The following is an 18776-nucleotide window of genomic DNA, read 5'->3' on the forward strand; positions in this document are numbered from 1 at the left end:
ATTTGTTATTGTTACCCATCTACCAATCACTGCCCTTCTTTACGAGGCTTTCGAAAAGCTCCCTGGTCTTTGTAGTTGAATCTGTCCTTGAAATGCAATACTTGTCTGAGGGACCTTATATATGTTGTATGTATGGGGGACAGGGGAAGGGTTATTCATTCAAAAATCTGGTCAACCGCTATTATTTCACACAGAGGGAGTCCATATAACTTATTCTGTGATTTGTTAAGGAAAATTATACTCCTGAATTCATTTAGGCTTGCCTAAACAAAGGGGCTGAAAATGTATACGACAGCTATAGTTTAGTTATACCATTTTTATTTATCTTAAAATAACATTTCATGTTTCTTCCACTTTCACATTACAGAGTATTTTGTGTAGATGTTGACCAACAAAATGACAATTAAATCAATTTTAATCCCACTTCGTAGCACAATCAAATTAGACGAAATCCAAGGGGTCTGAATACTTTTGCAAGGCACTGTATATACAATATATCAGGGACCTATATCTATTTGTAACACAGCCACACCCAGGCATCTGATAGGGCCTTTCAGACCTATATACATGCTGTGTATAACTGCTTGTTTATTAGAACATAGCACATAGCAGTGACTTGAAACTTTCCTCTCTGAAATGTTTCAAAAACATCCAAATGCTAACTGAGTTTAAATGGCTACGCATGAATAAGGACACTAAGATGGTGTTGAGAGTCAGAGGTTTGCGAGGTTGCGCTGGAATACGCTGGATGCTGAAGAATCCGAATCACTCTGTTCAGAAGCCCTGCAACCGGCAGAATTTCCAAACCTTGTATGCAAATGTAGTTTTTGTAGGTTGTTTTTTGGACTTGAAAGAGATGGAGAATTGTGCAGGCTGAATTGCCTTTTCACTACGTACACCCTCGTAGACACTTTTACATCCACCTCTTTGGGGTTTTCTGAAGGCAAAAACTAGCACGGTATTTGCTGAGGACAACAAAAGGTCGCCCAAAACCTCATCTACTCAGGTTGTTATCTCGATTCAGTGAGAGGCTCTGCAACCCTATCACAGGGGAGAGGACATTTACCTCCCATTTTACCTCAAATGAGTTCTCAGAAGTTGTTTTGGCTTGTCAAGCTAAGAACTTCTCAGAACTCTGGGCTCTCCACAAAGAACTAGATTTTTTTGTTCCAACTTAGTTCAGTATAAAGCACATACATTATTTTTTTTTAGGAAAAAGGACAACCGCGTGAAAAGTAATCCACCATCAGATCTAAAAAAAATAAAGTTTAATGTTCGTGTATCACAAAGTAAATATATTAGTGTTTACAAAACAATTGGGTGCATGACAATAATGCATAACCTAATTACGTTTTTTTTTTTTTTTACCAACAACAACAGTGATAAGAACGCCTTCTATCGACAACAAACACGGTTTCATCCCACAGTTATAAATGTATAATTCTACTGTATAAATGCAAAAGCCGTTACAAGTTCAACAGAGTGTGAGAGCAAAGGTAGGTGTTGCAGAGGAACAGGAACTCACAGGGAGCTACGGTGGTTCAGATAACCTGATCTGTTTCTCTTGGAGCAGACTTGTGACTTGCCTTACCTTATTTAGAGATCGCTCTTTTGAATACAGATACAGTCAGGTACAGAATTAGGTAAACATTTCGGAATAAATCATACTGCCAAAATATTTCCATGACGTAGGGGGAATCTATTGAGACATTCGAATTACTTAACAATATGGTTTTCAAAATGAGGGTGAATGTAGACAAATGGTAAATGAACAAAGATTTGCATGCTAAAAATGATTTGTGTTCTGAACAAAAATGCATCCATCTAATAGATTGTAAAAATGTATATTTTATCCTCACATTTTGGTTGTTCACTAAATATAAAAATTCACGTTTTTTTTTTTATTCTATGGTGTTGCAATGATCAACCCGACAGTTTATCAACCCGGCTTATCCTAGTTATTGTGTAAGTGTCAGCATGCGTTGGATAGCCTCCCCTGACCAAAAGCTAACCACACCTTTGTAGGCATTGTCGTCGAATGCTGTGCTCTAAAAACATTAAACACATTTAGTGGTAAATCATACAATTTCCATTTTTAGTGAATTGTCCCTTGAACTATTGCATGAGAATAGAGAACACAATCGATCAGTGTAATTGAAAGAAGAGGTAATCATTTTAAACATCAATACAATTAGTGAGACAGCTGAACTGGTACGTGACTAAACTATAAATTTGAGAGGGAAACCTGACAAATGACATCATATGATGGTGGCTCTAAAATTGCCTGATCTAAAGTCACATTAATAGAGGGACCCCAGTACCCCAGAAATGCATGTCATTGACTACATTACTCAAACGTTGCTATACAAACATGTACAGTACATCATTCACGGGAGACAATCAGAAATGTGAAAAATACTTTGATGGAAAATCTGAAAACATGATGATGCATTTTACAATCAAACAATAGTGCATATCTGTTTCAGGTCATCTTGAGGATGGGTGTTACCTAGGACTATGGCTAACGCTAGTCAACAAAAAATTAAACAACTGTACAGTGAACAAGATCCCCAAAACTGGGACAACTAGACATTTGCACTGGGTTCCTCAACAACATCTAGTTGGTATTGCTCTACTAAACACACAATTGGTACTGTACGAATCAAAGTGAGATGGTGCGATGGTAAACCCTGCTTTCAAATTCAGTTATTACTGGTTTATGGTTCACACCATTTTAAATTCCCTCCATTTGGTAAAATCGAGAAGGTCAACGTCTACATTTGAAAATACTTGTGCTTATTATTGATGGCTATAATACCCAGCCAACGTTATCACATGAAGTTGTCGTCCCATATACAGTGCATTTAGAAAGTATTCAGGCCTTTTGACTTTTTCCACATTTTGCTACATTACAGCCTTATTCTAAAATGTATGAAATTGTTTTTGTTTTTTTCTAATCAATCTACACACAATACCCCATAATGACAAAGCAAAAACAGGTCTTTGAAAGTATTAAAAAATAAAATAACTCAAATGTCACATTTACATAAGTATTCAGACCCTTTGTTGAAGCAGATTTACCAGTGATTACAGCCTTGAGTCTTCTTTGGTATGACGCTGCAAGCTCGGCATACCTGTATTTGTGGAGTTTCTCCTATTCTTCTCTGCAGTTCCTTTCAAGCTCTGTCAGATTGGATGGGTAGCGTTGCTGCACAGCTTTTTTTCAGGTCTCTCCAGAGATGTTTGATCGGGTTCAAGTCCGGACTCTGGCTGGGCCCCTCAAGGACATTCAGATACTTGTCCCAAAGCCACTCCTGCGTTGTCTTGGCTGTATGCATAGGGTCGTTGTCCTGTTGGAAGGTGAACCTTCGCCCCAGTCTGAGGTCCTCTGCGCTCTTGAGCAGGTTCCTTCGACCTCATGGCTCTGACTTGCACTGTCAACTGTGGGACCTTATATAGACATGTGTGTGCCTTTCCAAATCATGTCCAATCAATTGAATTTACCACAGATGAACTCCAATCAAGTTGTAGAAACATCTCAAGGAGGATCGATGGGAAAAGGATGCATCTGAGCTCAATTTTGAGTCTCATAGCAAAGGGTCTGAATACTTATGTAAATACGTTTTTTCTGTTTAGTTTTTTTATATACATTGGCAAACATTTCTAAAAACCTGTTTTCGCTTTGTCATTATGGGGTACTGTGTGTAGATTGATGAGGGACATTCTTTTTTTAATTTAATCAATTTTCGAATAAGGCTGCAATGTAACAAAATGTGGAAAAAGTCAAGGGGTCTGAATACTTTCCGAATGACCTGCACACCCTACTGTTAGTGCTTTGATCAAATCGAACCACAGTGTCAAATTAAATAAGACTTTTCTGAGACAAATCCTGGTTGACTTGAAGTGAAAGGGAATACTACCAGGATATTCTGGTGTTGTCCTCGCACACTCTTAACAAACCCGAGCCAAACCTGTCCTCGTAACAACTGGGACATCCATCTTCCCAATCTGGACATAACTGACATCCTATAGTCCACCAGAAATATGTTTCCTTATTATACACAGCACATATTTAAATAACATTAACGACAAACACTTTTCAGAGTCAGAATTATGTATGTACAAAAACGACATCTACAGACCACTCGCCATCAGTCTTGATAGTAAGAAAGGAGAGAGGGGTGGGGGAATCAGCACAGTCAGTGAAAACACAAAAAACTGGGCTTCTACAAGGAACGAAATAAAGGCTCTCTAGGTGCTTTGGCAAAAAATAAACAAAAAGTAAAATCCCTTTACTTGAGGCAACATTGGTTGTTAAGGCTCTACTGCAGCTGTGCTTTTTTAGTATTGACCGATGACGACTATGTTATGAGAGAGGGATGAGGAAGGAGGAGGAGAAGAGGTGCTATCTGGAATCCTCTGGCTCTGATTTGATGGTCTTCTTGTCGGAAAGGTTGAGAGCCCCTTGGGAGAAGTCGGCCCCGTTCCCATTTTCTGGAATGAGAAAGAGAAAACAACAACATAGGAGGAGTTGGATTATTATCAGATGATTCAGCAAGAGTGAACTATGACAGAGAATTAACCAGCTGATTCAGTTTAAAATGATTCAGAATGAAGGTTAAATGTGATGGAATCTTTGAGCTGATTCCATATCAAATGATTCATTGTCAATTAACTACAATAGAGAATCTCTAGGTGCAGACCTGTGGCCAAAGTTTTGCCCTCAACATTGCCATGGTGACTCGTCGCCGGGGTCTTTCCCTCCCCGTTGCTGTGATGCCTCTTTAGCTCATTGGCTAGCTGTTTCCCCAGGGGTATGTCTCCATCTGACCTTTGACCCGCCACACGCAGGTTCAGTGGCCTCTCCCCTACAGGAACACACATCTAGGTAAGGCCAAACATTTTATAAAAACAGAATGACAATACAGTACTTATCTATTCCATTCTATTCTAACACTCAATTCAACTCATAAAAAGCCATTAAAACACCGTCATTCAAAATAATGATTTGTGTCTGTTCTGTAGAAAATGCCATTATCTATGTCTCGCTCTGTAATGAATAGAGGCTGTTAAATGAAAGAGCGGTGTGTGTACTGTGTATAAAATAAAAAGGTGTTAGTCACGCCACATTGCTGTCAATGCTGTCAATGAAGACCCATTAGATCAGCCAGAGGTAGAGCACAAAGGAAGATAACTCATGCTGTGTACATGTGTGTGTGTGTGTGTGTGTGTGTGTGTGTGTGTGCGTGCATGAGCCATCCTCGCTTCATCAGCCTCCACTGGTGTGTGTGCCTGTGTGTGCCTATGTGTGTGTTTCAGTGTGTATGTCTGTGTGTGTGTGTGTGTGTGTGTGTGTGTGTGCTTGAAGGGAAAGAGAATAAGCAGTATTAACACGGCAGTGTCATGCTGTTGACTGTGTGAGGTTGTGGGTGTGAAAGGTGTCACCCTCTATCCTCTGTGTTCACCACGCACTCTTAAGAGGGCTTCAGATCAATACAATAGCAGCCTATGCTACTCAAAGCAAGCTTAAAGCAACTCATAGCATTTATGGTTATATAAGTTTTTCCCTATCTGAGGACCATACACACAAATGGATCCTTCCTGAAACTCCCCAAAATCTCCACAAACAGCTGACAAATGAATGGAAGAAATTAAAATTTGACTGAGAAACTAAACATAAAGGCAAAATATTTAACCAGCACAAAAATAATTGCGTCGGATGGTGGTACGCTTAACCAATATGAACTTTTATGCATTTTCCTTTCCTAAACGTCACTGAAACTACATCTAACCTGAACCTTAACCTAATCCTCATTCTTAAACCTAACTTCAACACTTGATTACACTGAACAAAAATATAAAACGCATCATGCAACAATTTCAAAGACTTTACTGAGTTACAGTTCATATTTGGTATTGGTATTGTGGCAGCCGGCAGGGAGAGGTGAGGGGAGTGGTAATTGAGGAGAGAGATCTTGCAGGTAGCTGGATCCACCCACCAAGCCTAATAGGGACTTCCTGCCCCAACGAGGAAAGGCTGTGGGTCATTAAGCCAGGGAGTGCTTGGGGATAAAGGAGGAAGCAGCCTGCACAAAAGGGCAGAGGTGAGAGACAAGAGAAGTGTGAAGTGTGAAGTGTGAAGTGTGAAGTGTGAAGTGTGAAGTGTGAAGTGTGAAGTGTGAAAGAAATGAGAACAAAATCTGTGTGATTGCCCGGTGTGACCTGGACTGTTGGACAACCCCCACCCCTCCTCCTCCTGCTGTGTACCGGACCGGATTGGCCGAGGACCCGAGTGTGAGGATTACCCCTGGGAAACGGGATGGACAAAGAGAACGGCTTGTGGACTGTGAGGTGACTGGTGAATTCCCGCTTCTTTCCCCGTTGTACCAAAATCCCTAATAAACTTCCGTTTTGCATTCGCTTTGTGCTACTGGTGCATGTTTTGTTATTGCACTTGGTGACGTGGAAACCCCACGCCCTTGATCTTGCTACAGGATTTGCTGAGAAAGCAGCAGCTACCCTTCCTGGGATCCACACAACATGAAACATGACAATACAGAGCATTAGTAGACAGGAACAGCTCAAGGCTAGAAATACAGACATTTAAAAATGGAACACGAAGCCTACATATCAATAGATAAGCCCAAACTATCTAGGTCAAATCTACATGCATGCAGGCCATGAAAGAACAGGGACATTTTCAGCTTCCAGGAATTGTGTACAGATCTGTGCGACATGGGTCCGTGCATTATCATGCTGAAACATGAGGTGATGGTGGCAGATGAATGGCACGACAATGGGCCTCAGGATCTTGTCACGGTACCTCTGCGCATTCAAATTGCCATCAATGAATTACAATTGTGCTCGTTGAATGTAGCTTATGCCTGCCCATACTATAACCCCACCACCACCGTGGGGCACTTTTCACAATGTTGACATCAGCAAACTGCTCTCTCACACAATGCCATACACACCGTCTGCCATCTGTTCAAACTGTGATTCATCCATGAAGAGCACACTTCGCCAGTGGCTATCAAAGGTGAGCATTTGCCCACTGAAGTCTGTTACAATGCCGAACTGCAGTCAGGTCAAGACCCTGGTGAAGATGATGAGCTTCCCTGAGACGGTTTCTGACAGTTTGTGCAGAAATTCGTTGGTTGTGCAAAACCACAGTTTAATCAGCTGTCCGGGTGGCTGGTCTCAGACGACAACAGCAAAGGTCCTTGTGAAGATGCTGGAGGAAACGGGTACAAAAGTATCTATATCCACAGTAAAACGAGTCCTATATCGACATAACCTGAAAGGCCGCTCAGCAAGGAAGAAGCCACTGCTCCAGAACCACCATAAAAAAAGCCAGACTACGGTTTGCAACTGCACATGGGGACAAAGATCGTGCTTTTTGGAGAAATGTCTTCTGGTCTGATGAAACAAATATAGAACTGTTTGGTCCTAATGACCATCGCTATGTTTGGAGGAAAAAGGGGGAGGCTTGCAAGCCGAAGAACACCATCCCAACAGTGAAGCACGGGGGTGGCAGCATCATGTTGTGGGGGTGCTTTACTGCAGGAGTGACTGGTGCACTTCACAAAAAGATGGCATCATGAGGTAGGATAATTGTGTGGATATATTGAAGCAAATGGGTCTTCCAAATGGACAATGACCCCAAGCATACTTCCAAAGTTGTGTCAAAATGGCTCAAGGACAACAAAAGTCAAGGTATTGGAGTGGCCATCACAAAGCCCTGACCTCAATCCTATAGAAATTTTGTGGGCAGAACTGAAAAAGCATGTGCGAGCAAGGAGGCCTTCAAACCTGACTCAGTTACACCAGCTCTGTCAGGAGGAATGGGCCAAATTTCACCTAACTTATTGTGGGAAGCTTGTGGAAGGCTACCCGAAACGTTTGACCCAAGTTAAACAATTTAAAGGCAATGCTACCAAATACTAATTGAGTGTATGTAACCTTCTGACCCACTGGGAATGTGATGAAAGAAATAAAAGCTGAAATAAATCATTATCTCTACTATTATTCTTATTTTTCACATTCTTAAAATAAAGTAGTGATCCTAACTGACCTAAGACAGGTAATTTTTTACTAGGTTTAAATGTCAGGAATTGTGAAAAACAGTTTAAATATATCTGGCTAAGGTGCGTGTAAACTTCCGACTTCAACCTTAAATGTCTAATGTCTGACCTGGTTGTAGACTGGTGTTATCAGGGGAGCCTCCGTTGGTATGGTGGCGGTGCTCTGGGTCTGTGCTGTGTCTAAATTTGAAGCCCCCCATAGGAACCCTCCACTCTAGGGTCTGAAGTCTATCCTGGGCCTTGGCCTCGTGGAGGATCTCCATCTGCCTGGCCAGCAGATGCTCCAGCTGCAGCTACAACACACACAGATGCATATAATCAGTTGAAGATACATGTCTATTGTTACACACACATTAGAAAACACATAACACACAAACAACTGAGCCTGGAGTTCTATCAAAGACCATCTAAAAGGACAGCACAATCTTAAGTTCCTTCTCTAGACAAGATACTCGTTGTTTACATGTATCTTTTGGGGTGGTAGGTAGCCTAGTGGTTAGAGCGTTGGGACAGTAACCATAAAGGGTGCTGGATTGAATCCCTGAGCTGATATGGTTCAAATCTGTCGTTCTGCCCCTGAACAAGGCAGTTAACCCACTGTTCCCCCGGTAGGCCGTCATTGTAAAGAAGAATTTGTTCTTAACTGACTTGCCTAGTTAAATAAAATTTCTGTCAGCCATTTCCAGCATCTACACTGTCTTGTCTGTTTCTCCAAATAAACAGAAAATAAGCCTGCAATTTGATGAGGGATAAATAATGAGGTGAGTATTGGTGATGATGTCATAACAGACAAAGAGGGAATGGACGGGCTACTGCTTTACTTTTCTGTTTTTTTTCCTCAATTATAAATGAGAAACGAGGATACAAACTGTATTATAAAACAAAATAGCTTGTCAATGACTCTGCTGATGATATGCAGTGGTGAATCTTCACTTTCTCACATTTCTTCTAATTGGTATGACCCAGCCTATGCACCACCCGCAGATTGGACGTCAACTAGCCAGTTAGTCAGTCAGACAGCAAGCCATACAGTCGATCAGGCAGCCAAGCAGTTTGCTAGCCAGCCAGTCTTTATGTCTGTTTGTCTGTCAGTCTGTCCAGCCATCCCTCAGAGAGTGGTAGTGTAGTCACCTGGATGTTGCGTCCTGTGGTCTCCTCTCCTTTAGACTTGGCTGTGGCCAGCTGCTCCCTCAGGGTCTCTTGTCTCATGTGGATGGCCTGCAGGGCCTCCTGAAGGTCAAAGAATCCCTCCTGACATGAGAGAGAGAGAGAGAGAGAGAGAGGAATGCCACTATCAGACCATGGTCCCATTCAGATTTTCTCTCATTTTATGCTCTACTCTACTCATGATGCCGTCTAGCTGAAATAATGTCACCCAGTCTCACCAGGGGATGCTTGTCACACTTATCTCCTGTGAAAAATAACTGTTATATTTTCAGTATGTCTACCCTTAGATCTGTTTATCGGATTCTGAAGTTGAAATTGAGGTCTGAATAAGGAGACAGTGGGTTGCCAGGTTGGGTTGGGTTGAGGGGGCTGTCCCTCCTCTCTGTACAGGGTTTGTGGAGGATGTAGGGGGAAGGTTAACGCATGTCTACAAGTGACGTAAATCTGAGCTCACCCTACCGCCACACCTTATGATTTATCACACCTTCACAGCACCCACAGAAGGTGTGGAGTCAGAGTGTGTGTATGTGAAAGAGAGGGAGAGACAGAGAGAAAAAGAGCATATGAGTATCGTGTGTGCGGACAACCCAACTGCGCAAGTGCATGGGGGTGGGTGGTTCTGAGCGCGCCCATGCGGTGATGTCATGTAAACCTCAGGACTATGGGTAGGCGTGACTGAGCTCATTTGGGCTTTTGTGTTGTCCATGTGGGCGTGTGGCTGGCTCTTAATGGGAGGGTGGCAGTGTGTGTGTGTGTGTGTGTGTGTGTGTGTGTGTGTGTGTGTGTGTGTGTGTGTGTGTGTGTGTGTGTGTGTGTGTGTGTGTGTTTGAGACGGGGGTAGGGCAGAAGAGTGGGTGGGGATTCATTTTCTAACTCTCCATGGTTAACTCCAGTTAAGTCCTTTGTGGAGATAAACATGTAAAACTTCATCTCAAGGACACACAGTAACATGTTGTTAAAAGAAAACAACCAGGTTGTGAGAATAATTCGCCTTTAGTAAGAGAAAAGTGCCACAAAAATATTTGAAAAACTGAAAAGGTGTGTCATGTATGTACAGATCTTAATTTGAGGCCATTTTCTATAGCAGGAAAATAATTCTGCAATAATAGGAAATGTTGAATTATAATTTGGATTATAATTCATTTATTAGGGCATTATAATGTGTAAATTACAAACTTTAGAAGCCTTTTTAACCTTGTATACACTATAGGTTTACATTGCCTGCTGTGCAGGAATATTTGCAGCAACAAAAGAGTGATCAAATTAAGATCCTACATCTGTTGCAAATATCTTCAGTAGTCTCCAATAAATTCCAGGAAATATATTTTCGATGAAAACAATCCACTTCAACACATTCATTCAAACAAATAACTGTATTTGTTCTACCAAGGTCTGCTATGTGACTGCCCCGGAGGACTGAGAAACAGGGGGAAGGTGATGGGGGGGGCGTGGGCCTGCTAGCTAGTCTCACCCTGGCCCACCCCTGGTCTGTGGAGGCGTAGGGGAAGCTCACTCACATCAGAGATTTGGACCGTCATCAAACATACCACTGGAGGGAGATGAATGGACAGCTGCCATAAGCTCAGCTCACAACAGTTCCCTACACAAAGACGCTCTTTACTGAACAACTCAAAAACAACTCAAAGGAGTTTCTGGGGGAACTCTTTACTCAACACCTGCACCACACGATGAGGAACGGAACTAGAGAAGCATTGACACACTGACAGACAAAGCCCTCTACTCCGCGGTATCCAACGCACTTCAAAAGACAAGGAGTGGATGCAGCGAGGTGTGTCAGTCAATCTCTCACTGTGGGTCCTCAGGGCGTTACGTAAGGCGTGGAGGAGGAGGTGACCCGATTCGACAGAGGAAGTTTTTATTCCGGTGAACTTTGATCTTTCCCCTGCATTATGACACCCAGTAGTCTTGAGGGACACGCCCCCTGTCCGCCGAGCCCCATATACACGGCCAAGCTGGCTGACAGGCAGCTATGCAAACAAAAGGCACTGGACACACCCATCCAGAACCATGCACTATCGGTCTGTGGGAATCCGGGATTGTTAAGGGATTTACCCTTTCTAATCTAACAGCACACAGGTGTTAGGAAACTGGGGATATAGGAGTGAGCTTTAAATTATATAAGGTCAAACTCTGTGGAAAGCTCTGTGGTCGTTGGATCATGCGGTGAGAAAGAGATGGGCTCACCTCTGTTTTAATCCTCTTGGGAGAAATCTCATCTCTATCACCACATCGGGACCTACATGCGAGAAAGAGATAGAGAGACAAACAGGGAGAGAGAGAAAGAGAGACAGAGAACAAGACACAGAGAGAGAGAGAGAGAGAGAGTTAGAGAGAGAGAGAGAGGGAGAGAGAGAGAGAGAGAGAGAGAGAGAGAGAGACAGAGAACAAGACACAGAGAGAGAGAGAGAGAGAGAGAGAGAGAGAGAGAGAGAGAGAGAGAAAGAGAGACAGAGAACAAGACACAGAGAGAGAGAGAGAGAGAGAGAGAGAGAGAGAGAGAGAGAGACAGAGAACAAGACAGAGAGAGAGAGAGAGAGAGAGAGAGAGAGAGAGAGAGAGAGAGAGAGAGAGAGAGAGAGAGAATTCAGAAGAAGAACATTTCAAAGAGCATAACCCTTCTAATAGTGTACAGGATAAACGTTTCTTGTTCTGTAATGCCTCAAGAAAATAATTTTAAATATGGAAACTCCTGTAAAACATTGTAAAATGTTTATTCATTTCCCTTTAACCTCTGGTGCAACACCAATGAATGATCATTCCAAAAGAATGATTTATGAATCAACATGCAACATCATCATTACAAGAACAAGTGAGAGAGACATGTGGCGCTGGGGGGAATTTTCCATCTTTGTGGTTGCCAGTCAGGAAGCACCTGCATGTCAGATTAAACCTGTCATCTAGAAGCAGTGAGAGGGAAGTGGCAAGCACATACACACACACACAGAAATACATACGCAAACACACAAGCAAACACACTTCCCGGCTGGCAACTACGAGGATGGAGCACCATATCTGATATTCAATAAATCGGGTGACATTTTTTACTTCAACTTTGTTCATCAACCATTCATGAGAAGCATTTCACCCAGTCACATTAAAGTATTACCATTCATCCTCAAGATGAAGTGTGTGTGTGTGTGTGTGTGTGTGTGTGTGTGTGTGTGTGTGTGTGTGTGGCAGCTGTTCTCACTTGCTGGTCCTGTAGGTGTATTTGTAGGTGACCTCCCGGGAGACCTGTCTAGCCAGACCAAACAGCTCATCTCTCCTTGTCAGCAGGGACACCTCCTTCATACACAACTGAGCTGCTGCCTCGTTCACTGTCAGCTAGAGAGAGACAGAGAGAGAGAGAGAGAGAGAGAGAGAGAGAGAGAGAGAGAGAGAGAGACAGAAGAAGAGTTATGGGAGGAAGAGAGGGGGAGGAGAAGAGGGGAAGAGGGGGAGGAGAAGAGGGGAAGAGGGAGAGAAGAAGAGAGTGGCGGTATAAGGATACTGTTCTATGCAAGTTATAAAGCAGGTTCTCTGAAACCACGTGGTCAAACATATCTAAAGCAGAGCAGCAGCGAACAAACATCTGAAAATGTTGTACTCCTTGCACAGCGATAGCCAGAAACACACACCCTCTTCCCCCCCTACCTCGTGCAGCGTAAGTTGCTTGCCATCCTTCCTCTTGGAGTCGAAGCGTCCGTAGATGGCACTGTACTTGCGTATCTCCTCCGCCCTCCTCGGGTCGTCCTCGTCCATGTCCAGGATGTGGCAGATCATCTTGGCCAGCTTCTTGTTGCCCCGCAGCCCCTCCTTCACGTCGGCCGGATCGCTCCGGGGCAGCGCCTGGGCCAGCCGCTCCACACACTCCACCACCGACCGCAACGCCGCGGCATCTAGTACCTCCTCGCCGCGGGGGGACGAGGGGGAAGCCAGACCCAGGGTCAACTCCGCTGGGGACAGGCTGCGCTCGCTCTCCGCTCCCCCTCCCCCGCCGTGGGAGGACAAGGAGGCCCAGAAGCGGGGCTCACTGACCCTCTGCAGTGGAGACCCTGAGGCCGAACCCCCTCCCCCCTCGCCCCCCACCACTGACGCCGACGCTTCGCCTCTCCTGGGCTCACCCACACACGCTGACGCCTGAAGTTTGGGCACTTTGACGTGGGTGCTAGCGTTAGCATTACCGTTAGCTTCTAGCTTGTAGACAGGGATGCTGCAGACAGGGAGAGAGGCCAGGGGCTGGTTGAACAGGGCCGGGTTGGTGACCCAGTCTCGCAGGGCCTTCTGGAGCCTCCTCACATGCAGGGGCTTGCTGGCCATGCCCACCAGGGCCATGATCTCCAGGAACTCCTCCTCGGCCGCCTCACACAGCTGCTGCACGTCGTCGCCGCCCTGCTGTATGAAGGCCTCGTAGTAGGACAACAGGTTGGCCCTCTGGAGGATCCTGTAGAGCTGGAGCTCCCCCAGGGTCCTGGGCAACGCCGCCGCCATCCCTGACCGAAACACACAGGCAAATCAACCTCCAGAGAAACAAAGCACAGCTCAGATCTGAAACCTTGAACAACAAATGAATCATAAATAGTCTATGAACATACAAACACAGCAAAAATATTTAAAAAACACATACTACTACAGCCTAACCAATAAGTACTGTAGATTAGCCTTTCCGGGTGTGAGGTATAAAGTAGTGGCGCTAGATTAGCAGAATAAAGAATGTGAAGCTGTGATAATGGTGCATTATTAGTCAGACGGGCAGATCTGAACACAGCTTAAGGAGAGCCCAGCCTGCCACACTCCTGGAGACGAGGGAGAGTCACATACCAGACGCCACCTCTGCAGCACACGTAGGTGGTCTCTCTCTCTCTCTCTCTCAGCATGGAGTCAACCACTGTGCGTGCGTGTGTGCATTCTTCCCCCACTCCCTGTCCCCAGTACATTTTATAGCTACCTAACACAGCCAGTGAGGGGAGTGAAATAGAGCAAGGGTGACAGTGGGATACAGGGCAGGTTGCTGGCTAGCACAGAGGCCCATTTAGATTTGACTCACCCTCCACTTAAGCTATGCTCTCCACGCACACACGCGCACACACACACACTCACACACACTCACACTTCTGCCTATCCCGATGTGCAGTTCTAATTAGCTCTATCCCTTGGACCAGCCATATAATGTTTGTTTGGCTGCTATATTATTGCTAGTTATACCCAGTAGCCAGTGTTTTCCCTCTCATCAACGGGTCATTACTGTGACACTGTGCCTCCTCTCACACTCTGTGGCTGAGTCCCAGTGCTGAATGGAGTCTGTTGACAACTCGATTCAAAAAGTGGACACCCACTGGGAACAGACGCCAGTTCAACATCTAGTATTGATTTACATTTGGTTGAGTTGTCAACTAACGTGAAATCAACAAAAGAATTCCACATGCCATTGGATTTAGTTGAACATTTGGGTGACAAAAATATAAAATTCCCTTAAACGGATTACTTTTTGCAGTTTTCCATGTTGATTCAACATCATCACAATGAATTTCTTGGGTGAAATAATGTGGAAACAACACTGATTCAGCCCGTTTTGCCCAGTCGGCAGGGTGTGAAGGCTAGAGGATGAGTGCAGCTCGCACAAGCCTAATGTCAGCATCTCACCTGGCTGCAGACCCCCCCATCATCAGTCTGTTTTTAAAACACATTTACTCTCTTCCCCACTCTGTAACTCTTCTTCTCCCTGTCCGCGAGTCAGCCTTATCCAGACAAACACGTTCCGAAAGGGGCTTCCTTTTTTTTTACCCCTGATGGAGCGTGTCTCACACCTACCCACACCACACACACCTTTACCGAGCACACTACCGATCAAAGACACACAGGATGGACGCTGCCGTTTACAATAACAGACAGGTTTTTTTCTGTCCTTCCTTAGAAGCTGAATTTGAAACAGAACACTGCGACGGGCACAGGTGAACAGTCCCTTGTTTCATGTGGTGGTGGTAGGTGTTTGTGGACAGAGATAAATGGCTTCGTGTTCACCCTCTCCGGCCCTGCAATAAAGACGAAAGATCAGACCTAACCAATATGCGATGCAATTTATATTTCCAGTTGCGTGGTGGATAGGACACATTGTGTTCTACTCGACACCTACAGTAGAACCGGTGCCTTTGCACATGATACATAGACGATATGAAATCAATTCATTTGTCCGTTTCTGTCTGTTTTGGTTATCAACTTTTCAAGCTCCATTGTGATATTGTTGATTGAGTCACATGTCCGCCTTAAGATCAGAGGTCGAAGCAGTTGCTCCTCTCCCAAAACCCCTCTAAGCATCCAGTGTTTTGGCTATTCTCAGAAACAGCACATGGCATCGACTACCTCTAACTTTCTCAAAAGAACCACCGTGTTCTGTAAAGAATCATCCGAAGGGGAGAAAAGGTACATTTGTCAGTGCTGCAGAGACAGTGAGGTCGTGCTGTACTCAAGCTGAATATTTAACACAGACGCTGGACTTTATAGGGGTGGTTGCTGAAACCCATTTAGGCTATACAACCTCATCAGAGCCCTCACCAAACGTGTGATAACATTGGAGGGCTTCTGGCCATTGCCTCTTCACAGCAGCTTCTGGGAAAGTACTCTCAAATGACATATTAACCTGTTAAACTCTTGAGTGGTTGTTTGGGGCCCTGTAGTATGCATGGAAAGGGTCATTGTAAAGCACTGAATTTCCTTCCCCATCCACATTACCTTCTATGCGTCCTCCACAACCTCCATGATCTATCTCACTCGTTTACAATAGGAAAAGTGAATGGGAAGAGAAGTTTGAAGTTTCTTCACCTTCACCTGTCTTGTCTTATTTATTTTTAATTGCTCGGGTCATTTTAAGATGTCAGGCTTCAAAATCAGTTCAGCCGTTTTTGGCACAGTGACTCACTACCCAAACCAGACACAACTGGTTTCAAGAGGACAAGAGACGTCATGTGATCTCCTACTGCTATCTAGTGGACGAATTGGGAATCAGACAGAGGATATATTTACATCAATGGATACAGTAGGTAGAAACGTCAGCTTTCTCCTCGTATGTATGTGACCATCATTCCTGTAAGAGGAAAAATGAAGCCATGGCACGTTGCACAAGCCCGGCGCTTTTAAAATGCCCGTGTTCCTATGGGAATTTGCGCACGTTTAGAGCACGATCATTTAGTAAAAGATTTGACAAATGCTTTTTCTTAATGAAAATAAATATACGTTTGGAACCGTAATTGGTGACTTATTTTTTTATTTCAAACATAGACTTTCAAATCTCTTAGATCCACCTCTTCAGCACCTCCTGAGTCCTGCAATATTAGTCATGGAATTAAAATACACTGAATAAAGCCTATCTACAAATATACAATCACTTTAAAAACGTACCCTATAGCATCTACTTAACCTGGTTCAAAGACAAGGAAAACAGTGATTTTCCGAGAAACATTTATTACTGGATGTTCTAGCTGGTGTTTGGGTACGCTTACTTCTGACTTGAAAACCTTTAAAATATCCAATTAACTAACACTGGTATGAATCACGATCTTTTAAAAAAAAAGGGTAGTTGTAGACTATGCAAAAAGTAAAAATGAAAATCAGAGGAAACCCCTTTGCCAGAACACTACAAAGGTGACAGTGGTGGGATAATCCCTCAGTTTCTCCCAGGAAATGTGTTCCTCCTATCTGGGCTCCCTGTTAGGTGAGTTTTATGCCAAGATGTCCTGACCTTTATGGCACAGGGGAGGTAGGCTTCTGCACTGGCCCTGTAACTGCAGAGTCATTGGTTCATATCCTGCTCTCGCTGTTCGAATTTATCATAATTTCATCTCAAATGAATTTAAATCTGATGACTATCATCCCTGATATCATGAGAAAGCATGCTTTACAATTGACTTCCCAGGATAGCATATCTCACTTCCTTATTGGAAAGCATTGAATCCAGCAGGCCTATGCACCAAAGAAGTTCTCAATCATGTACTCAATGCCAACTAGGCTTAAAATCCACAAGGAAAGCATACGTTATTTAAGTCATTGTGGGAAAACGACAGAAGCGAGGGAGGGAGCAAGCAGATGCTTTCTTTACACAGCTGCGGATAGACTCCCACCGCCGCCGTCCCCGCGCCCGGGAATAAACGGGTTTGCGTCTCCCACTCCGAGAGTAAAAACATAAATAAACATCCTGTTTCTACTGTCTGCCAGTGTAGCTCAGCGCACAGTGCAAAACTCCACGTTCCTCATATAAAAGTCATACAAAACGTCGTAATGTTGTGCCAACAGAATGAATGAGGTTTAGTTACAGTAGGATGTGCACTCTCTTCATCAATAATATTCATCAATAGGCTAGTATAAACGAGTGTCCTAGCCTATCTCTCTTCTTTATATTATCCGTAATGCTGTCCCATGTCCACACAATTATTTAGGCCATTAAAAGTCCAATCTAAAGTTGTCTGTCTTTAGCATATTGTCTAGTCAATCTATGGACGCATCTCAAATTTGCTCCCTGCTAGAAATTGAAAGAAAGCGGCCACCGCGGGCGCGTACCTGCAGAACTCTTCGCACCGCTCATCCAACCTTTCGTTCCTTTCTTGCTCTTCAATTCTCCCCTCACGGCGAGAAGCAAAACGAGTGTGGGCAATAGAAGTTTAGTATACAGGACCTGCTAAGTGTTGGTTTATCCCTACTCCCCTACTGTTCCGAGTTGGTTGCTCCTCTCTTGCTACATTTCTCTCTCACTCCCACGCGGCTGCGTGACGCAGATCCTGGCGTGGGTGGCTGCGGGGCGTGGGAGGCTGCTGCATGGAATACCAAGCATCATGTCACACCAGGCAGCGACCGCGGTAAGCAGGGAAGGGAGGGAGATGCTGGCGCGTCACCACACACAGGCTTCAGATGCTTTTTAAAAAGCCAGTTGTACTGAAAATAGGCCCAGAGGCGTCATGCTCATCATAGTGAGTACAGGGGCACATGCCGTAAAAAGTAAATAAATAAATACATAAAGTACATTGTTACATTTCTCTGTACACTGCAAAATATTTACAGTAATTGTTTTTACAGTAAATGACTGGCACCACAGTAGCCAGTAAGTTGCTATACATTTACAGTAAAATACTGGCTGCACAGAAGCCAGTAAATTACTGTAGATTTACAGGACCTTTACTGAAACACAAATGTACAGCATTGCACTGTAACACCTGACTAGAGAAACATGCTGTATTTCTAGAATGTACCGTGCATTATTGGACGCACAGTGGTTAGTGAACTGTTGCAGATGTCTTGCAGACAACCTTCACTCTATTATTAAGTATTTTTGCTATTCAAGTGTTTTTCACTGCCACCTTTCACTTATTTTTCTCAGTCCCACAGTATTTTTTTATTTATTTAACTAGACAAGTCAGTTAAGAACAAATTCTTATTTACAATGACAGCCTAGGAACAGTGGGTTAACTGCCTTGTTCAGGGGCAGAACGGCAGACTGTTACCTTGTCAGCTCGGGGATTCAATCTAGCAACCTTTTCG

General features: G+C 43.9%; 1 protein-coding gene across 1 annotated transcript; it reads right to left on the bottom strand.

Annotated features, from left to right (window-relative positions):
• Positions 1-354: 354 nt before the first annotated feature.
• On the bottom strand, positions 355-17915 carry LOC139380604 (NGFI-A-binding protein 1-like). Its single transcript, XM_071123434.1, has 8 exons — positions 17802-17915; positions 12906-13744; positions 12463-12596; positions 11457-11508; positions 9216-9335; positions 8194-8377; positions 4704-4868; positions 355-4494 (listed from the first exon to the last, which is right to left on the bottom strand). The coding sequence occupies exons 1-8, from the start codon at positions 17824-17826 to the stop codon at positions 4406-4408; spliced, it is 1608 nt and encodes a 535-aa protein (XP_070979535.1). The 5' UTR covers positions 17827-17915; the 3' UTR covers positions 355-4405.
• Positions 17916-18776: the final 861 nt, after the last annotated feature.

This window comes from Oncorhynchus clarkii, chromosome 22, assembly GCF_045791955.1.
Source record: "Oncorhynchus clarkii lewisi isolate Uvic-CL-2024 chromosome 22, UVic_Ocla_1.0, whole genome shotgun sequence".
Classification (NCBI taxonomy): Eukaryota; Metazoa; Chordata; class Actinopteri; order Salmoniformes; family Salmonidae; genus Oncorhynchus; species Oncorhynchus clarkii.

What these genes read in the sequence shown, in the direction of transcription:
- LOC139380604 (XM_071123434.1), bottom strand. Translation starts at nt 17,826, where the DNA reads ATGAGCGGTGCGAAGAGTTCTGCAG. An exon ending in TAACACCAGTCTACAACCAG is followed by an intron (nt 4,869 to 8,193) that starts GTCAGACATTAG and finishes GTGTTCCTGTAG; the next exon opens with GGGAGAGGCCACTGAACCTG. An exon ending in GGGCAAAACTTTGGCCACAG is followed by an intron (nt 4,495 to 4,703) that starts GTCTGCACCTAG and finishes TTCTCATTCCAG; the next exon opens with AAAATGGGAACGGGGCCGAC.